General features: G+C 53.8%; 1 protein-coding gene and 1 long non-coding RNA gene across 2 annotated transcripts in view; one reads left to right on the top strand and one right to left on the bottom strand.

Annotated features, from left to right (window-relative positions):
* CASQ1 (calsequestrin 1) overlaps positions 1–13,228 on the bottom strand; it is a 43,321-nt gene extending 30,093 nt beyond the window's left edge. Inside the window, exons 1-2 of the mRNA XM_030542383.1 lie at positions 12,832–13,228; positions 631–715 (exon numbers count right to left, since the gene is read on the bottom strand). Of these exons, the coding sequence (XP_030398243.1) occupies positions 631–715; positions 12,832–13,071 (325 nt within the window). The 5' untranslated portion in view covers positions 13,072–13,228. The remainder of the gene's footprint in view (positions 1–630; positions 716–12,831) is intronic.
* A 220-nt stretch (positions 13,229–13,448) lies between these two features.
* On the top strand, positions 13,449–18,981 carry LOC115639517. The gene is made up of 3 exons (XR_003997695.1): positions 13,449–13,756; positions 14,001–14,114; positions 18,940–18,981. It is a non-coding gene; the product is annotated as an uncharacterized LOC115639517 (long non-coding RNA).
* The last annotated feature ends 3,030 nt before the right edge of the window (positions 18,982–22,011 follow it).

Here is a 22,011-nt window from a genome sequence, read left to right as displayed (position 1 = left end):
TTAAAGCCCTTCAGTGGGACTGAATGAAGGCTCCTGGCCCTGCACGTTCTCCAGGACCTTCCCACGGTGTTAAGAACATAAGGGACTGGTCCCATCCGGTCCGAGCGGCAGACCCTCCCCTGCGGATTGCTGCAGCTGCTCAGTGGCTTGTGGCTGAAAAAGCAACAGCTCAGGGGACGTGTTGAGCTGAACCAGCGACCGGGTGATCGGCAGTCAGATGTCCCAGCGCTGAGCTAGACTCTCTGGGTCCCAGCAAAGGCAAAACTTCAAGGGGGCTTCGCCTCCTCAAAACCTGGACCCTGAAGCCTCCATGCTAGGTCGTAGGCGGGGACAGGGCCAAGGAGCAGGGGAGGGAGAGACCCCTACTCTGCCTCCCTGGGTGTGTATCCAGCTGTTTCATGCCGGGCTGGGGTGGGGCAGGCACAGGGACCTAGCGCCCCATGTGGCATCAGCTCCATCCAAGTCCACCATGTGGCATGAGAAGCAGGAAGAAAGCTACCAGATCTGTCCTGATGTAAGCCAGGGGCCCTGGGATGGGCTTGGAGTCCGTCAGGAGGGTCTGGGACCTGGGACCTGGGTTCTCTCCCCACTGACACCCATAGGGACCGGGGGTCCTGGCTTAGTCCTTACCTAGCTTCTTGGCCACCACTGCATCCTTCTCCGAATCCACCAGGCCAAACCCCACTCCCTTCTCCTCCAGGACTTGGGCTGCTAACTAGGAAGAGGAGCAGAGACAGAGAAGAGAGAGAGGGAGAGGCTTTCAGAGAGGGATAAGGGTAGGGGTGGGGCAGCCAGACTCTGGGCGTGGGGATCAGGGCTGGACTTTCTCACCCCCTTCCCCCCAGGCTGGGTAAGGATGGGGTCAGATCTGGGAGGGGGGAGTGACAAAGGCATAATAGGCAGTTGGTGCCTTTGCAAGAAGAGCCTGGAGGGGTCTGTAGAAGCCCCCAGCTCCCCTCGAGGTGCCCACAGCTGGGCCCTTTGCCAGCGATCAGCTAGTGGATATTTCTATGCCCACCCTATGCCAGGGCTTGGGGGGGCCAGGCTGTGCCTTGGGTTTTCCATTCCCCCACCCAGTGAAGGCTCCCAGTGCTTAGGACCAGGGAGCCCTGGCTCTAAAGGCACCAGCCCCAGCGAGCTTGTGGGGGGCATTTCAGAGGCTGCAAACCGAGTCTGGCTGTGGGGTCATTACCCAGCTGCGGGTGAGACAGGGACAAGTGACAGGAATCACCCACCCGCCAACCAGCACCAGCAAACCAAAGCCTGAACCAATGCTGACAAACTGAACCCAGAACTGCCAGAACTAATACCAACAACTAAAACCCAGCATCACCAGAACCAGCACCAACAGCCCAAACCCAGCACCAGCACCACCGCCAACCCAACCCAAGCCAGGACCACCAGAACTGTGCCCAAGAATCCAAACCCAACATCACCAGAACCAGCACCAACAGCCCAAACCCAGATCAGAGTCACCACCAACCCAAAGCCAGGACTGGAACACTGACACCAAGAACCCAAACCCAGCACCGCCAGAAATTCCAGAACCGTCATCTAGAATTCAGACTCCAGACACCTCAACACTTCACCTGGAACTTCAACCTGCTGAACCTTCATCCAGATTTTGCACCAAGAACCATCACCTCAAACCCAAAGCTAGAACCTTGCCCTGACCTCAAGCCTAGAACCCATTCCTAGACTATTGATTGCATAGGCATGACTCTGTGGGTGCTGCGGGGCTGGAGCACCCGTGGGGAAAAAATGGTGGGTGCTGAGCACCCACCGGCAGCCCCCCTATCAGCTCTCTCTCCATCCCTCCAGCACCTCCTGGATCAGCACCTCCACCTCCCGCCCACCAGGATCAGCTGTTTTGTGGTGTTCAAGAGGCTCTTGGGGAAGGGGGGGAGAAGTGAGGACATGGTGCACTTGGGGGAAGGGGCAGAGTGGGGGGTGGTGCCTGGGGCAGAGCTGAGGGTCAAGCCCCCCCGGTACTTTGGAAAGTCAGTGCCTGTGGTTGATTGGGATCTCAGAGCATTGTCTCTTACGCTGAGAAGAACTGTCTCACTGTTCTTGTGCCCTCAGCTGTCTGCCTGTAGCCATCTGCTGTCTCTTGCTTGTATATTGTAAAGTCATGGGGACAGGGACCATCATTTGATTCTCATAGAAGATTAGGGTTGGAAGGGACCTCAGGAGGTCATCTAGTCCAACCCCCCACTCAAAGCAGGACCAATCCCCAGTTCCCTAAATGGCCCCTCAGGATTGAACTCACAACCCTGTGTTTAGCAGGCCAGTGCTTAAACCACTGAACTAGGGCCTAGCACCATGGGCTCTTCATCTGTGACAAGGACCCTAAGGCCCGACCGTAATACTACTACTAATAATTGTAAGCAGGGTCTAAATGAGCTCTCCCCTAACAACTAGTGATGAACTAGGGGAGAAGACTTTGGAACTGACCTTGTTTGCATAGACACACCCACTCTGCTAGGTGCACAGCGTGATGGAGCTGCTTTGCCCAAATGATCACTTGGCTGGGGTTGGATTGCAAGTCACTTTGGTATTGGGTGTAGGGGTAACAAGAACATAAGACCATAAGAACGGCCATACTGGGTCAGACCAAAAGTCCATCTAGCCCAGTATCCTGTCTCCCGACAGTGGCCAATGCCAGGTTCCCCAGAGGGAACGAACAGAACATGTAATGATGAAGTGAAACCTCCTCAGCTTCTGGCAAACAGAGGCTAGGGACACCATCCCTGCCCAGCCTGCCTAATAGCCATTGATGGACCTGTCCTCCAGGAACTTATCTAGTTCTTTTTTGAACCCTGTTATATTCTTGGCCTTCACAACGTCCTCTGGCAAGGAGTTCCACAGGTTGACTGTGCATTGTGTGAGAAATACTTCCTTTTGTTTGTTTTAAACCTGCTGCCTATTAATTTCATTGGGTGACCCCTAGTTCTTGTGTTATGAGGAGTAAATAACACTTCCTTATTTACTTTCTCCATACCAGTCATGATTTTATAGATCTCTATCATATCCCCCCTTAGTTGTCTTAAAGTATTTTCCTGGTTGTGTGACTCAAGAAGAGCAGAACTGTGCATGGCATGCCCTGATTGAGGTGTTCACTCTCAACTGAACTGCACTTGCTAAGTAGGGAGTAGGGGTGCATACACCCAGGGGGGTAAGGTGTTTCTACTTGGCCGTTGGGTTGGGTTTTGTCTGAGGGCTCTAGACATCCTGTGACTCTCTTCTTCTCCACTGTGTAATGCCAGAGCTGATTAAGACTCAATTAAGAGTCTTTTGCTGTGGATCACTACAGCTGAAATCACTGATAATTAGGTCTAAGCATTAGACCATCTATGGAACATTGTCTCTTGTGAAAGAGACTGCCCAGCCTGCAGTGAGGGTGCCCTGCTACTACCTGAAATCACTGAGAGCTGTGTCAAGCGATAGGACCTGAAGACATCCCAGAGGTTACAGCAGAGAAGGCAGGGGCAGAGCGAGTGGCTGATGGCTCAGTAAGTGACCGAGGTGCCTTTCCGCCCCAGGGTGGGAGGTGAACTGGTTGGTGGCTTGAGCCAGTTTTGTGTTGTATTGTTAATAAGGAATCCCTAGATATTGAACCCGGCCCTTGACACTGCCGACTACGCCTAGCGGAAGGGTTACATTGTTAACTCAGAAACTAGTGCGGCCCCCAAGCTTTGCTGGGAACCAGAACTCCAAACATCTGTGAGGTGACTACGCTGTGCAAAGGGGAGCAGGGCGGCTAGAGGACATCTAGAATAGGGAGCAACCACTGCATCTTCTGCCTATGAACTCAGAGGCCAAAAGAAGAAGGGAGCAAAGGGGTCCAGCAGTGCAAATGTGTGGGGCAGGCATTAGGGGTGTGTGTGTGTGTGTGTGAGAGAGAGAGATCGAGATCACAGTGCCCTCTAGTGGTGACAGCTCGACTTTAGCCACCACTGAACGTTTCACCCACTTTAAACCCTGCGTCATTCCTGCCAGTGGTTCGATTTTACTGTCAGAATCGACTCCGCAATCTGGGCCATACACAGTGGATGGGGGGACATCTGTGGGATACAGAGACTTGTTATACTACTTTGATGTGGTTTTTATGTCGAAACAAACGTAAAGGGCTGTAGAACTGTATGTGTCATTTCACCTGCGCTGAAATACAGCCACCGGGGAGCGGGGAGTAACAGAGCTGCTATTTAACACCAGCACAGAACAGCCTTACCCAGCTGTTGGGGACTGGAAGGGAAGAAAAACGCCTATCCTGCCGAATCTGGAAGGTAAGTTTACAAAGGTGGACTGTGTTTATCCCTCAATAATTTGGCCAGGACACCAGGGCTAACACTGACTCTAGGGATCGGTGCCACAGGCTCTGTACTGAGCACTGTGGTTTTGTCTCATCCCAAAGCTGGGACCTCCCTGCAGCACAGCGCCCACTAGTGTGGCTGGGCACATTGGGTCATTAGAGTCCAAGCGCTCCCTGCTGAGTCACCCACTCTTCTCCTTGCAGCACAATACTCATAGGTCGCACTGTGCCAGGGAACTGGGGCTAAGGCAGACCCAGAAGGGAGAGCGCCCCCTAGCACTGTGCTAGGGGACTGTGGCCAAGATGGAGTCATAGGGGAGAGCACCCCCTAGCACTGTGCCAGGGAACTGTGGCCAGGATGGACCCCAGAGGGGAGAGCGCCCCCTAGCACTGTGCTAGGGAACTGTGGCCAGGATGGACCCAGAGGGGAGAGCGCCCCCTAGCACTGTGCTAGGGAACTGTGGCCAAGATGGAGTCATAGGGGAGAGCACCCCCTAGCACTGTGCCAGGGAACTGTGGCCAGGATGGACCCCAGAGGGGAGAGCGCCCCCTAGCACTGTGCTAGGGAACTGTGGCCAAGATGGAGTCATAGGGGAGAGCGCCCCCTAGCACTGTGCTAGGGAACTGTGGCCAGGATGGAGCCAGAGGGGAGAGTGCCCCCAGCACTGTGCCCGGGAACTGTGGCCAGGATGGAATCATAGGGGAGAGCGCCCCCTAGTGCTGTGCCAGGGAACTGTGGCCAGGATGGAGTCATAGGGGAGAGCGCCCCCTAGCACTGTGCTAGGGAACTGGGCCTAGGACAGTCCCAGAGGGATGAGCGCCCCCTAGCACTGTGCTAGGGAACTGTGGCCAGGATGGAGTCAGGGGGAGAGCACCCCCTAGCACTGTGTTAGGGAACTGTGGCCAGGATGGAGTCATAGGGGAGAGCGCCCCCTAGCACTGTGCTAGGGAACTGGGCCTAGGACAGTCCCAGAGGGATGAGCGCCCCCTAGCACTGTGCTAGGGAACTGTGGCCAGGATGGAGTCAGGGGGAGAGCACCCTCTAGCACTGTGTTAGGGAACTGTGGCCAGGATGGAGTCATAGGGGAGAGCGCCCCCTAGTGCTGTGCCAGGGAACTGTGGCCAGGATGGAGCCAGAGGGGAGAGTGCCCCCTAGCACTGTGCTAGGGAACTGTGGCCAGGATGGAGCCAGAGGGGAGAGTGCCCCCTAGCTCTGTGTTAGGGGACTGTGGTGAGGATGGAGCCAGAGGGGAGAGTGCCCCCTACCGCTGTGCCAGGGAACTATGGCCAGGATGGAGCCAGAGGGGAGAGTGCCCCCTAGCACTGTGTTAGGGAACTGTGGCCAGGATGGAGTCATAGGGGAGAGCGCCCCCTAGTGCTGTGCCAGAGAACTGTGGCCAGGATGGAGCCAGAGGGGAGAGCGCCCCCTAGCAGCACACTGGTGCATTGGGTCAATGGATAACTGGCACCCAGGAGCTCACAGGTGTCTGCGCACTGAGGGATCAGATACACTGTGTTTTGAGCTGCCAGGGTTGAGTCAAGCATCTGCTGCAGCTGGGTGAGCCTTGCCCAGGTGACTATTCACAGCTATGCCAGGCAGCGCTGGGCACCGGGGTGAGCAGTGAACAGCACAGCACAATGCAGGGGACCGGGGAGGAAACTGGATCTGCTCGGGGAGGTTGCAAGGACTAGCGATTAGAGCAGAGGAGTTTGACTGAGCTTTCGCTCTATGAGATTGTCACACCCAACACACCTGCCATCTACACATAGAAACACAACACATGCTTGCCCACACAAATACACAATACATTCACTGACACACAACACGCTCACAGACACACAACACACACAGAGAAACACAACGTGTGCTCACCCACACAAACAACATACCGACACACAGACACACAACATGCAAATAGATACACAACACACTCTCACCCACACAAACACACAACAGACAACACACACATAGACATACAACACATGATCATCCACGCAAACACACAGTACACACACAGACATATAACACATGCTCACCCACACAAACACAGAATACACACATACAACACAGACACACAACACATGGTCATCCACACAAACACACAATACACTCACGCCCACAGACACACAACACACACACAGAAACACAACACATGCTCACCCACACAAACAACACACTCACCAACACAGACACACAAAGATACACAATACAGGCTCACCCACACAAATACACAATACATTCACCCCACCACACACAACACACACACATAGACACAAAACACGTCCAAGACACTTGAGTCCACTCATACTTACATAGACACAAGACACATTCACACACGCACACACACACATTTCAGTCAAAACTGGTGCTACTCGTGTGCCAAAAAACAACCCACTGAAATTTGGAAATGACCATTTCTCATATTTTGACAAAAACCCATTTGATCCTGTTCAGAACCCCCCAGGACAAAGTAGCCACAGAGGGAAACCCTGTGAAATATGACAAAGTTTCTAGTATGCAAAGTGACACATATTTTCCCCTCGAAGTCTGCTGACACAATAATTTTCCCCAGCTCTGATGCCTACAATACTTCTATCCGATAAAGTGAGTGTATTGTCACACAGAGCGTAGTGAAAAACGACCAGTTTAAAATGCCCCATTATAGGAGATCAAGCAGGATGCGTCATGAAATTAAAAGGCTGGTAGAGCTCAGCCTGTGGAAATTGACATGGCATGGAGATAACCTCTGGTACTCCCTGCTGCTGGGTGTCTGAGAGGGGAATGCTACAGTTGCCTTTCAAGAATGGCTCGGTCATTTTCTTAGAAGTTTTTTTGCTCAGCCTGCTAATCTGAGGTCTGGTCCAAAGCCTGTTGAACCAAAGGGCCTTCCCAGTGCTGTCACTGAATCGGGCCCATACTGCTGGAGGTGTGGCAGGAATTTCAAGGCACAGCATCAGCAGGATGCTGGCATCAGGTGCCTGAGTCTGAGTGGCCCAAACATGGGGGGGTGGGGTGGGAGCAGGAGCTGGAATCTGAGCCTGGATTGGGATCCTGATTCTGCGCTATTGTCTGTAACAATAGAACGAGCTGGACCAACCTCCAGGATCTAACCAGTAACTCATCCAAACACGAAGGGGCTGTGAAGCTGACCTAGGAGAACCAGGCCCATCTGTACAGCATCATTTATGGGGGGATTTTCAGATGCCCTCAGTGCCGGTCTGACCCCGCTCCCAGTGACGTCAATGGCGCCAGTGCGACCCGACTCCCAGTGACGTCAATGGCGCCGGCCCAACCCCGCTCTCAGTGACGTCAATGGCGCTGGCCCGACCCTGCTCCCAGTGACGTCAATGGCGCTGGTACGATCTCGCTCCCAGTGACGTCAATGTTGTCGGCCTGACCCCGCTCCCAGTGACGTCAATGGCACCGGCCCGACTCCACTCCCAGTGATGTCAATGGCGCCGGCCCGACCCCGCTCCCAGTGACGTCAATGGCGCCGGCCCGACCCCGCTCCCAGTGACGTCAATGGTGCCGGCCCTACCCCGCTCCCAGTGATGTCAATGGCGTTGGCCCGGCCTCGCTCCCAGTGACGTCAATGGTGCCGGCCCAGCCCCGCTCCCAGTGACGTCAATGGCGTTGGCCCAACCCTGCTCCCTTGACATCCCATTAGTAAATCTCCCCATTGATGTCAATGGAAGCAGGATTAGGAGAATGTTGAGTGTTCCTGAAAAATCCATCCTGCCTGTCTCCAGTGCCCCAATCCAAGCAGCCATGCAGCCCTTCGAAAACATTACTTATGCCCTGTGAATTTGAGTCTCAACGACATGTGAAAGAGAACAGCCCTGGGCTGCAGACCCTGGGGGCAATGAAGGGGTAGGGCTGATGTCCTTTGCACTGTGCTGCTGCCTCAGAACTTTGACCCAGAAGCAGGAGACAAGGCCGCATGGCTGGGGAGTAGTCAGAGGGAAAGTTCTGATAGCTAACCTCCGAGCCATACCTTCTACCTCAGCCCTGTTCTGGAGGGATGGCAGGGAAGTTGGGTCTCTGTAGCCCATTCAGTCCTTCACGTAGGCCAGAAGCAGGAGGCACTGAAAGTCCCGTGAGAGAACCTGCACTGGCAAGAGGTTTGCAGCCAGAGAGATTTGGGCAGCACATAAGCAGCACCAGGTCCTCATCTCAGCTAGATTTTCCAAGTGTTCGCTGGTCCCGCTCATAGCTAGGCTCTTTCAGAGAGAGCCAGGAAAGCTGAGCACCAAGGGGTCAGCTGGATCCCTCACAGGGGAGGGCACATAGCCAAAGTGGCTCCAGTGAGAGCTGTGCAGGACAGAAGTGCACCCTGGAGATGGATGGCCAGGACTCAGCTCCCTTCTCTGCCATTCTTGGGCTCCCCTTCAGCAGCCATTGCTGTTGCCTGCCCCTTGAGTGGTCTCTCCTCCCTGCGGTGGCCCTGGGCGATGTGACATCTCTGCAACAGGTCCCAGGCACTAACTCCATCACGATCCCCCATTCCTGGCTGAAAGCTGCTCCCACGAGCAAGTATCTCGTTGGCCTGATTCTGCAAGACCCACCGGACCCATAGCTGATTACTCCACAGAACCTCTCCACCCGACACAATATCTCCATAACATGTCTCCAGAACATGGCAACAGCCTCCAAACTGTACAAAACCCCTCCCTCCCAGAGCGAACAACCACTGAGCTAATTACCCTCCAGCCGCAGGGCTTCATAGGAACCCGCTCGGCTCACAACACATGCTGCAAACCTACTAGTGCCAGGGACTCGTGCAGTTAAAGAGCAGGATATAATTAGACCTGTGGTCAGTTCGGAGATATAAACACATTGCAGAGTTGATGCAAGACTGTACAGAAGAGGGTGCTCATAGAAGGCATTAGATTGGCAGCCGTAGGGGCCTGAGGCCTGTGTTTCCCCACACATCAAGGACAGCATAAGCAGCTTTGCCCCACGGCTCTGCCACAGGGCCCTACCCATTACTTGGAGGAGTCCAATATACAGGGCCATTATGGTAGCACCTAGAGCAAAGGTCAGGGCCCCAGTGTGCAGGGTGGAGCCCATCAACAGAGTGAGAGACAGTCCCTGCCCCACAGAGCTCACAGACTGACAAAGGGAGGGAGTGAAAAGAGAGGGGTGTGTGTGTGACATCACACAGGAATAGCACCCAGGTTTGGCAGCTCCCAGCCTTGTGCCCTATTCACTAGCGCACTTCCCATCTCTGCAGGTCTGAGGCCACTAGGGGAGGGATTTTGTGCTGTGGGCACCCAGAAATAGTCCCATTTCACACCAGCCAAAAGGCCACCGAGAAGCTCCATTCAGTCAGTGCCACCTGGGCTGAGTGACCTAGAGGAGAAAGGTCCCCTAACGAGTCCTTCAAGCTGTCCTGTCTTCCTGTGGATCAGAGATGAGCCCGAGCTGCAGTGATGGACTCAGGATCTGACCCACCCAGCCCAGCGGATGGGCCTGCTCAGAATGGAGGTCTGGGGAGAAGGGTCTGCATTCAATGCCTCTACCAGACCAGAGGGTGATAAACATGGCTCAGATTCAACCCCCTCAGAGCTGTGTCCTAACTCAGCTCAGCCAACTGGGGCCACACTGTGCTAGGCTCTGTAGCATGGTCACCAACCCCTTCCTGGGCTGCTTAATCCAGGCCGGGGCTTAGCAGCGATATAGGCAGCACAGGCCAGGAGCTGGGGAGCCCCATGGGTCTCTCTGTGTGTCCAACATCACCATTTGTCTCCTCCCTCCCCAGTCTCTGGAGCAGCAGGTCTCCCATCACCTGCCCTTCTGGGCCCCAGCTGAAGGCAGTTTCCTCTGGTTGGGTGCAAGGCTGGATGCAGAAACCTCAAGATCTTCTGACCACCCCTTCTCCACAGAGAAGGCCCTGGGCTACAAAGTCCACCTTGTACATGACTCTCCCTGAACACATCTATCTATCCCCATACACCCCCTCTATCTATCTGTAACACCAACAGAGCCCGGTCATTTGTGGGATCGAACCTGAGACCTCTGGAGTTTAGTGCATGAGCTACCACATTAACTAAAAAACAACTGCGTTCTCTCTCTGTCTCTCTAAGAGGTCTCGGTGCCACTAGATGGGATAGAACACCACACCCAGATCTATCTATCTATCTATCCCCATACGCCCCATCTGTCTATCTAATCTAGGCACTGAACCCTTCAATGTCTCACCGCTGGAGGTCCTCAGAAATTGGCACCAGAGATGTTCAGCATCTGAAGAGAAGCTGGTAGCCAAGGTCCCAGCACTGAGTCCTGGAGGATTCCTCTGGCTGCTCTGTCAGGGGTCCCCTGGCTCTTAGTCTCCCCAGGGCACCCCAGAGCAGGGGCTACATCTGACTCTGGGGAGGAGAACCTGATCATGCTGGGGGCTCTACGGGATAGACTATTGAGACTCAGGGGAACCCAGAGTTTCCCTACCACCAGCTGTTCTCTCCCATTCACAAGCACATTGCACTGGCCATATCTGCTGAGAACAGTGGCCCCCCCTTAGCTTGGTAGCCCCACTTCTGCCATACTGAAATGCATCAGGGATCCATTTAGTAAAGTATCTCAGCTTTTGGCCTACTGGAAGAGGCCAATGGTCCATCTTGTCTGATATCGGGTCTCATGCCATACACCCTAACAACCTTGCAATCCATCAGCTGACTCCTGTCTTAGTGGTCCAGACCCGTGGTTCACCTAGACCCATCTACAACATGGCAGATGCTGGATGCATGAGAGGAAAGCACAAAACATTGCATCTAACTGTGCATCATCTCTTGAACCAACCCTTACCTTTGAGTCTGTTTCAGGACAGGCTGCTGGCAAGAGGCCACAGCAGTCACACATCCTCCCAGCACCCTTGCTGCAGACTCAGGATCCAGTGGGACACTATTCCAGGAGGCAAGCCTTCCAGGGCAGGGGAAGGGGGGGTGGCCAGGCTGTGTCTCATTCCTGCACCCATCCCAAGTATGGAAACTGCAAATTTAGAGCCTTCTTCTGGGAATGGTTCATAGACCCAGAGAGGCACCCACAGCTGAGCCCCAGGCAGGAGCGTCAGCCAGTGAAACCCAACCCTTCCTAGGAGAATGCCCTCTTCTGATTCTGTACATAATGTACCGAGACTGCTGTCCTTCCACACACACTTGGGAAGGGCCTTCTTCTGCACTGGGCACCCAATGCCCTTATTAGCCCTTATAAAAATATTACAGAAAAGGTCTCCAAAACACTGCAATACCCTTGCAGTGATATTATAGTGACACTGCTAACACTGTAATAACGCTATAGTGACGCCATAGCAACACTTCCGTAATATTGTAATAAACTTAGTAACACTGTAGCGACATTACAATGACATTGTAGTAACACTGTGATAATATAATAACAAAACACTAGTAACATTGTAGTAATACTGTAATAACACTGTCGTAACATTCTAATAACCCTGTAGTAACGTTCTAGTGACACTGCAATAATATTGTAATAAAACAGTAGTATCACTGCAGTAACATTGTGGTAACACTGTAGCATTTCAGGCCTTGCTTTCAAATACTTTATAAGGGTGACGCATAACTTGACTGCACTGTCTCCAGATGTTTCAGAATCCAGGGTCTTACTTCCTTTCACATTTCTTTCCAAATCGCTTGCCCTGTCAGCATCAATCCAGTTAAAAGGGAAATAAATATCACTGGGTTAAAGTGAATCTCAGTGCCACCAGAGCACAAGACTTGCATTTGAAGAAAAGCCAGGCACAAATACAGACATAACGGTCTGCTAACTGAGCAGGTGCAGCATAGGCCAGGTCTGCCAGCATGAGCCGGGGCCCTGGCCCAGCTCTGGGTGCAATTGTTTGTGTGTGTATGAGAGAGAGAGAGCAGAGGGGGGATGATGACCCTTGATAGTATGGCTGGAGGCAGTTCTGGGGTGGAAACTTCACATCGTGACATGTATTTCAAGGGGCTTTTGACACAGAAGCTCACTTACTATTACCCTCATTGGTAGCTTGGTTAACTGGCAGGTGTCACTTTCTCACCTCTCATCCCCACATATCTGAACCTAACACCAGCTGGCCAGTAACAATCCCATGGCTCTTTCTCCCAAGGGTAGACAAGATGCGAGAGTCCCGGGCCACATTCCAGCCAGGGGAATAATTGCTTTCATTGGCCTCCCTAAATTCCACCCCCAGCTCCAGCAGCTTCACCCTCTGCCCTGCTTTATTTATTTTTTATTTATTTTATTTGCTTCCAGTTGCCACCTTCCACCCCAGAGGCAGCTGCATTTCAGAGACAGGCAGAGTGGTTTACATATAGAAAAAGCCCATCAGATCCTATATAGGCAGCCAGGGCAGGATTGGCTCATGCATATATGGTCCAGAGGTTGATCCAGTTATGGATCAAACGGGCTGGGTCCATTTCAAAGGGCTCTAGCATTGGGAGGCATCAACCTCTCATTCTTTCATTTCTTCTCCTATCCTTCCTCTCTCCCAGTCCTGCCGAGCCTCCAACGTTACCTCTAAAATCAGCTCATCCAGCTCAAACTGCTTCTGCGAGGCCTTGTCGTCGCCCACCGGCTCGTGGTAGAGCAGAGCCAACACGCTGAACTTCTTCAGCACCGACTTGTAGTTCTTGGCGTTGACGTCGACGACACGGTCGATGCCGTCGTACTCGGGGAAATCCAGCCCTTCCTGGCCCTGGGCCCCGGGGCCCGCCGCAGCCAGCAGCAGCACCAGCAGCAGCTTGGACCACTTCATCCCGATGCGGGGCAGGTCCAACAGAGAATGGAAGACGCTCTGGGTTGCAGTTCCCAGCGGGGGAAACGCTCGTCTGTCCTGCCCCCTCCCCCCACGCGGGAAAAAAGACGTTGCCCTGGAGTCCCCCTCCTCTCTCTTTCTTTCCCTCCTGTCTTGCCCCCTGGCTCCTCTGGCCTGCTGTCCGGCTCTCTTTATGGCAGAGGGTGGGCGGGGAACTAGGGTGGGAGGCTGCCTTGGCTCTCAGCTGGCACAGGCTGATGGTGTCCAAGGGGGCAGAGCTGGGGCGGCGACAGCTGCACCGAGGGGCATGGAGCCTCAAAAGCAAAGAAGAAAAAAGACAGGCTGGTGTGGGGAGGGCCCAGTGAGAGGAGGGCTGTCCTATTCCACACAGTCTGGCCCCACCTGCAGCAGTCCACCCCGTCACTCCCTGACTATATATGTATATGGCAGACGTATAGCCTTATATACAAGCAATAGTTTCATGCCTCCATCGCCAACCCCCCACCAAGACCCACTTTAATGCAGCAAAAAAGGGGGGGTGAGGGGGTGGATAGAGTTTCTCCTTTTGATCCTTCTCTCTCTCTCTCTCTCCTTCTCTTCTCCCAGCCCCCTTTCCTCCTCCAGTCCAACTTGATGGCATCTTGATCACCATATTAAGAAAGGAAAACGGAGACAAGATTGGGAGGTGGGAGGGGGGTGAGGGAAGAAGGGAAGGCTAAAAATAAGATGAGATGAGTCGGAGGTAAATGAAGATGGGCTTGTGCGGATGGTGGGTAATTAGAGAGAGCAGGAGGGAGGAGCCAAGGAGGGGGGAAAAGCTGCATGGCCCAGTCTGGAGAATCTCGGGGGCTCTTGAGTTACACGAGGGAGAGGGTGGGGTGGACATGGGTGGGGATTGGACTCTGATCGTTTCTCTTCATTGTCTCCAGTGCCCGCCAGGACCCCTCATCCTCGCTGCGTGCGACATCCAGGCGGTGGTAACGGAAACACTGAGCCATCACTGCCAGATTCCCAGGCCGTGGGCTCTGGATCACGCTGGAAAGGTATTGTACCCATTCAAGAGCATGAGTGCTTTCAAATGAGCCCACCAGCCTGTGGATTGATTGCACGGGCAGTGTCCATGTAGGATAGGCTGCAGGAGAGCTCAGAGCCCACTCAAGGGCAGCCGGCTCTAGCTAGGATCTGTATAGAAGGGAGGTCAGGTCACTAATCGGCCAGCCTCTCCCAGCAGGGGGCGCTGCAGGAAGTGGGGTGGAGCCCTGGTTCTGGGCGGAGTTCCAATCTACTCCAGCCCCAGCCTCTCTCAGAAGGGGGCGCTGTGGGAAGTGGGGCAGGAGCTCCGGCAGTAGGGGGAAGCTCCTGGCTACTCCAGTCCAAGCCTTTCCCAGCAAAAGGCGCTATAGGAATCGGGACAGGCTGCCAGAGGAGACCTCTGTATACAAACACCATATACATTTGGGGATCAATTTCTGAAGCTGTTTGAAAGCCATTTTGCATGTTAAAAAAAAGTTGCTTTACTTGGAAAGATCTCAGCAATCCTGGTCCCTCAGTGGGCTTGGATGCACACAATCTAGGTGACCAGATACCATGGTGGTGGGCAGCTTAACTGAACCAGGACAGAATAGATCAGGAAATTTAGAAAAGGCCTCTGATGCACACTCCTGTGACGTTGTGATAGTTTCAAATGAACCCAAAGGTAGTCACTGCTTGGTTGTTATTTTGGTTGCTTCCAGTATTTCCCAGTAGAAGGCAAGTGATGGGAAATGGTGATTTCTAGCAGTTTATTTATCAGCAAAAGCTGAACAGAATTTCATGGGACAAAGGAAAGGCACTTCCCCAACCCCAGGGCCTTCTCCCTGCCAGATATCAAAGGCCTGCTATAAAAATGGAGGTGTGGAATCTTAATAAGAACATAAGAATGGCCATACTGGGTCAGACCAAAGGTCCATCTAGCCCAGTATCCTGTCTCCCGACAGAAGCCAATGACAGGTGCCCCAGAGGGAATGAACAGAACAGGGAATCATCAAGTGATCCATCCCGTGTCGCCCATTCCCAGCTTCTGGCAAACAGAGGCTAGGGACACTATCTCTGCTCATCCTGGCTAATAGCCATTGATGGACCTATCCTCCACGGACATATCTAGCTCTTTTTTGAACCCTGTTATACTCTTGGCCTTCACAACATCCTCTGGCAAGGAGTTCCACAGGTTGACTGCGTGTTGTGTGAAGAAATACTTCCTTTTGCTTGTTTTAAACCTGCTGCCTATTAATTTCATTTGGTGACCCCTAGTTCTTGTGTTATGAGGAGTAAATAACATTTCCTTATTTACTTTCTCCACACCAGTCATGATTTTATAGACCTCTGTCATATCCCCCCTTCATTGCCTCTTTTTCAAGCTGAAAAGTCTCAGTCTTATTAATCTCTCCTCATACAGAAGCCCTAATCATTTTGTTGCCCTTTTTTAATTCCAATATATCTTTTTTGAGACGGGGTGACACATCTGCACACAGTATTCAAGTATTCTAAAAAAAACCTAAACCCCCCAGAAGGCTGCAACAGGCCTTTATATGGGAAAGTGTGAGGATGCCTAACTATAGGGTCCCTACTAGTGCTCCATACAATATCTTAGGTGGCTGAGGGTTGTCAACACATCCCATTATAAGACTTTGTTTTCAGTTGCCACTAACTTCACCAAACTGTAACTGGGCCAAATTTTTCCATGTCAGGTGCCTGCCTCATGTTGATCATTTTATGATTTCCTTTGAATATTTCAGATAAAAAGGTTCAGACATTTTCAAGAACGAAGTTGGGGGAAAATATGTTGTTTTGCCCATGGTAAAAAGTGGCGATAACATTTCTAGCATTCCCCCCCACACTTTGGAGCAGGGACTTGAGATCTTTCCTGGCAGTCGCCTTCGGGTTGTGGATGTGCCTTTTGACATTGCCCTGAAAATCCACCCACATTTGGCTCAGCGATAAGCCTCTGAAACAGCTCAGTTCGCACACACTCAATAGAGACTTGTTAGAATTTGGCAACTAAATTCTCCAAAGGTTCCGTCTACACTGAGTTTTCTCCAGCCCCTCACAGCTCCTAGATCCCAACCAGACTGCACATGCTACTGCTAAATAGGGTGACCAGATGTCCCGATTTTATAGGGACAGTCCTGAATTTTGGGTCTTTTTCTTATATAGGCTCTTATTATGCCCCATCCCCGTCCTGATTTTTCATATTTGCTATCTAATCACCCTACCGCTAAAGAGCGAATGAGTGCACTCCACCCTGGGGCTGTGGGGTCAAGCGGGATTTCCCCTGCAATTGCTCTTCCATCTGCTGGGGGATGCTGGCAAGTCAGACCCGGGAATGGAGAGCAGGGAACTTGTCTCTCCATGCTAGTATCCAGGCAGCTGGAGCGGGAGGAGGAACAGCCAGACTTGAACTCAGAAGGGGTACAAATGTGGTGGTGGGGGGGTCTGTGGAGAAGGAGCAGGGCAGTGAAGGAGGCTCTTGTCTGTAGGATCCCTGCCTCATTTCTTGCAGATGTTAGGAGGTGTGTTGAGGCTGCCCTGGAGAATTGGATTCTGTCCCTGCAGGACACCGGGCAAGTCACTTAAACTAAACTTCTCACAGGTGGTCACTGATGGTGTGTTGCCCATTTCCTGGCTGCCTGTCTTGAGACCCTGGGGTCTGATGAGCAGAAGTGCCAAGCGGAAGCCACGGGGAGCTGAGCTTTGAGCGTAAAAACAGGGCAGCATAAATGCTAAGTGCCCTGAAGAAGCAGGGCCCTGGGCGGCCCACACTGAGCCCTCAAATTTAGTGGACATTTAGGATCTTAATTTCTCTCCGTGTCCATTCTCCACATGTCAAAATGAGGAAAATAAGACCCCCCTCTTCTCACGGGCGTGTTGTGAATCTGAAATCGTCAATGTTCGTAAGGCGCTAAGATGTAACGGTGAGCGTGCTGCGGCAAACCACCGGAGGAAATGAATGAGTCTGTATTCAGAGCAGGGATGGGATGGCGCGCGGGAAAGAATATCTCGAGCCACACGGCAGGGGGAGGATAAAAAGAACGATTGAACAGCTACCCATTCAATGAGCACCATCCCTGCAGCACACTGAACGAGGCAGGGGTCCTGTGGCCAAACTAGCAGGCGATCCTGTAATTAATGACTGGCTCATGATGCATTCGCACAAGGGGGCAGAATTAAGGTGGCATAGGCCACCTTAAGGAATTTTCTAACTTTGGAGCGCTTGACTTTGCGACCTGGATGTTCTTTTAGCACAAGACGTTTTGAAAGGCATATGTACAGCAGCTGCAGCCAGGTCTCTCAACCCACTATCGCAGCACACAGCTCCAACCAGTTAGCGGTAGGAATCGCCGGGGGATTTGAGGGTGACATTGGCTCTGCACCCACTGCCTGGGGCCTCTTGCACCATAGTCCTGGCTAACATCCACTGGAGATGGTCTGTGTCAGAGAAATAACCCTAATTAGGAACGCACCCCGGTTCATAGGATCACAGGACTGGAAGGGACCTCGAGAGGTCATATAGTCTGGTCTCCTGCATTCATGGTAGGACTTAGCAGGGCCGGTGCAACTGATTAGGTGACCTAGGCGGTCGCCTAGGGTGCTAGGACTTGGGGGGGCGGCATTTTCTTTGGCAGCGACTGCGGCAGCCAGATCTTCAGCTGCCCTGGTCATCGCCAGCATTTAGGCAGAGGGAGCTGGGGAGGGGGGCGCGGGGAGGGCCACCTGCAGCAAGTAAGGGGGTGTGTGTCGGCATGCAGGGGAACTCTCCGCCCCAGCTCACCCCTGCCCCGCCTCCTCCCCGAGCACGCCATGGCTGCTTCACTTCTCCTGCCTCCCAGGCTTCCGGCCTCAATCAGCTTAGGCGCCGCAAGCCTAGGAGGCGAGAGAAGTGAAGCGGCGATGGCGTGCTCGGGGAGGAGGCAGGGCAGGGGTGAACTGGGGCGTGGGGAGGTGTTTCAGGGTGGGGGCGTGGGTGGGGAGCTGCCGCAGGGGGGTGCCTCAGGGCAGAGTGGGGGAGCTGCCACGGGGGGGGGTGCCTCAGGGCAGAGTGGGGGAGCTGCCGCAGGGGTGTGTGTGCCTCAGGGCAGAGTGGGGGAGCTGCCGCGGGGGGGGTGCCTCAGGGCAGAGTGGGGGAGCTGCCACAGGGGTGTGTGTGCCTCAGGGCAGAGTGGGGGAGCTGCCGCGGGGGGGTGCCTCAGGGCAGAGTGGGGGAGCTGCCACAGGGGGGTGCCTCAGGGCAGAGTGGGGGAGCTGCCATGGGGGGGTGCCTCAGGGCAGAGTGGGGGAGCTGCCGCAGGGGTGTGTGTGCCTCAGGGCAGAGTGGGGGAGCTGCCGTGGGGGGGTGCCTCAGGGCAGAGTGGGGGAGCTGCCACGGGGGGGTGTGCCTCAGGGCAGAGTGGGGGAGCTGCCATGGGGGGAGGGGAGACGCCTTAGGGTGGGGGCTCAGGGACGGGGGAGGGAGCAAGGTGGAAGTTTCACCTAGGGCATGAAACATCTTTGCACCGGCCCTGGGACTAAGTATTATCCATCCTTGACAGGTGTTTGTCTAACCTGGTCTTAAAGAGCTTCAATGATGGAGATTCCAGCACCCCCCTAGGCAATTTATTCCAGTGCTTAACCACCCTGACAGTTAGAAAGTTTTTCCTAATGTCCAACCTAAACTGCCATTGCTGCAATTTAAGCCCATTGCTTCTTGTTCGATCCTCAGAGGTTAAGAAAAACAATTCTTCTCCCTCCTCCTTGTAACAACCTTTTACATACTTGAAAACTGTGATCATGTTCCCTCTCAGTCTTCTCTTCTCCAGACTAAACAAACTCAATTTTTTCAATGTTCCCTCATAGGTCATGTTTCCTAGACCTTTCATCATTGTGTCGACTTTCTCCAATTTCGCCACGTCTTTCCTGAAATGTGGCTCTCAGAACTGGACACAATTCTCCAACTGAGGCCAAATCAGCGCGGAGCAGAGCGGAAGAATTACTACTCGTGTCTTGCTTACAACACTCCTGCTAATACAGCCCAGAAGGATGTCTGCTTTTTTTGCAACAACGTTACACTGTTGACTCATATTTAGCTTGTGACCCACTCTGACCCCCAGATCCCTTTCCACACTACTGCTTCCTGGGCAATCATTTCCCAGTCTGGATGTGCATAATACAATATGCTTTTTTCATGCCGCTTAAAGAGATGCTTCAGCACGCTCAGCCCCAGGGGGAGGGTGTTCAGGATTGGATCTGAACATTGGAGCTAGCCCCTAGTCTGCAATGGGGCCTAGAGACTCCTATGCAAAGAACCCGTAGCTTGGGGAGCGTGGCCAATGTGGAGTTAGAGCAGAGGGAGCAAGTCCTGCTCTCACTAAAGTCAACAGCAACCCCCCAGCCGTGACCTCAGAAGGGTCGGCCCATAGAATGAGGACAAAGAAACCTGAGGGAGAACAAGGGTTGAGGCGCTGCCCACCAAGGAAAGCAGGGGCTGGGAAGCTGACTGTAATTCACCAGACCCAGCTCTGGTCAGTGTATATCTGGGGTGACACCAGATTGTCCCTAGTGTAACCGAGATCAGAATCCAGCCCTGACCCATTGCAGTCAGTGGGTCTCTCTGGATTGACCCTGGTTAAACAAGATCAGAAACTGACCCACTATCTTTAAAACAGCTAAGCGTCCGGCACAGGCCATCTTGCACTGGGGTTCTGCGTATCTGGGTCCCAATCTGATGCCTCAGGTTTGACAAAGTGACCCCGTGACCTGGGGACAGCCAGCAGCAGCCCCTTCAGGCTGCCTGCATGTGCCTCGGGGGCAGGGGCTAGTTCTGAGAGGAAGAACTCTGGCTGCTTCTCTGGCCGGTTGACTAATGAGCCTGGGGCAGTTCAAACAGCCCCAGTCCTCGCTCTGAATCCAGCTACCGAGCTGCATCCTTGCAGAGCCAGCAAGAATGGGGCCGGGGCGGGAGGGGAAGGAGCGAGGTGTGTGTGCCAGGATGGGGATGGGGGGTTAGAATATTTTGACACATACGTCCCCATCTGTATCATGTAACAGCTGTGATTGCTGACACAAAAAAAAAGTAATCAGGGTCAAAGGCAAAGTGATTCACGTAACTCAAACCAGGCCATCGCTGGGGGGCAGGGCAGGGGGCGGCTAGTACAGTATCGCTCACGGGATTAGTAATAGGAGATGAAGCCTGGCACTGCCTGTATCCAGCTCCAGGGTAGAGACCAACCATTGTTCCCGCTTGATGGCTGCTTGGGAGCTGGAGTGTCATGAGTTGGGCAGGTCTCAGGCCTCCCAGTGGGTCTGTGTTTTCCAAAGTGAAATCGTGGATAGAGAGGCCACTGAGTGGGCCACGGACACTGAGCTCCCATCCCAGGGGTCCCGCCAGGGCGGGGCTGCCCCCTGGTATCCCTAGGACTCCACCCTCCAGGGTTAAGAATCCAAATCTGCCAGACCGACTCTTCCTTCAGAGGCAGGCTAAGCTTGGGGGGCAGGATGGAGAAGGTTAAGGGTGACAGGGTGAAGTTCAAAGTTTGGGGTAAATGCTCTGGACAAATGGGAAGGGGAGATCTGGGGTGGTAGCCAGTGGGCTGTGTAGAGTTTTGGATGAAGGTTGGGGAGTTCAGTTTGGGGGATCAGGGGTCAGAGCCTGGCTGGATGAAGATATAGGGGGGTTAGACTGTGGGGATGGGGGATCCCGGCTCAGATTATGTTTTGGGAGGAAAGTTCAGGGCTTATTACCGATTCACAGGGCACAATGGAGCTGCCCCAGGGGTGGAGACAGGAGGTGGCAACAACTACAGGACAACCTGTGGCCTCAGGGAGCCCGGGAAGCTGACGTCTGGCCTGGAAGGGCCTCTCAGAGCCAACTCCGCGGCTCCTCCACAGGACTGCGGGCCTAGCTGAGCCCACCAGGAGCCAAAATATTTCATAAAGTCCACAGATTTCATGAGACCACCAGGCCACCTCTCCATCCCAGGGCATCCTAGAGCACCCATCTCCATCTTCTCTGGGCTGCGGCCCAGCTGAGAGACATGGGCAATCTCAGAAGCTCTGGTGGGTGGGAGCACCCAGAGGCTTGGATGCTTCTCTGAACTCTCCGGTCCCATCTGATCCTGGGAAGCGCTCATGGGCCAGGGCTCCACTGGCTTCAAGTGGGACTTGTACAGGTCCTGGCCCCCCTGAGAGCGGGTCTGCCCCCTGGGGATCACAGGGAAGCAAGAATCCTGCAGTGGTTTGCATGGCCTGGGAAGCAGGGTATCTCCATACCCCAGAGGACACTATCAACAAGGCCAGACCCTAAACTGGCATCAGCCAGGGCAGCTTTGCTGAAGTCAGCAGAGTGACACTGATTTACACCAGTCAAGGATCTGGCCCTAGGAAAGGACCAAAGCTGTGGATAGGATTCAGGAATCCTGACTCTCAGCTCTCCTGTTCTAACCACTGGCCCCCACTCCCTTCCCTCCCCATGACAGTGCTGATGCCTTATCCAGGCTGGGCTGCTTGTGGCTGGCCAGGGGTCTGGGAAGGTTTCTTGGACTCTCCTGCCCCTTGGAAAAGCTCCGGGGAGTCGGTGGAAATCTGCTCTGCTTCTGAGGAGGTCAGCACATTCCAGAGGGAAGGAGTAACCGGATCACCCTGCAGATTAGATGGGGATCTGTGGTCAGGCATTCCGAGAGGGGCTGCAGGGGCTTGCAGTGCAGAGATCTCGTGGGCACGCTCCGGCGTGGGGCTGGCAGAGACCTCACTCATTCCCTTGGTGTTACAGGGCTCTGTTCCCCGGCTGTGGGGTGTGGGCAGCCCTGTGTCCCGGCGCGGGCATGGTGCCCCTCCCACAAAGGGAAGCTGGTTCAGCTTGGAGGTGGAAGCCCGACTCTTCTGGTATCAGGGCCATGGGGTCACCCTGGCAGGGGAGGCAGGAAAATGTCT

This window comes from Gopherus evgoodei, chromosome 24 (genome assembly GCF_007399415.2).
Source record: "Gopherus evgoodei ecotype Sinaloan lineage chromosome 24, rGopEvg1_v1.p, whole genome shotgun sequence".
Classification (NCBI taxonomy): Eukaryota; Metazoa; Chordata; order Testudines; family Testudinidae; genus Gopherus; species Gopherus evgoodei.
This window is presented reverse-complemented; position numbering and strand designations above follow the sequence as displayed.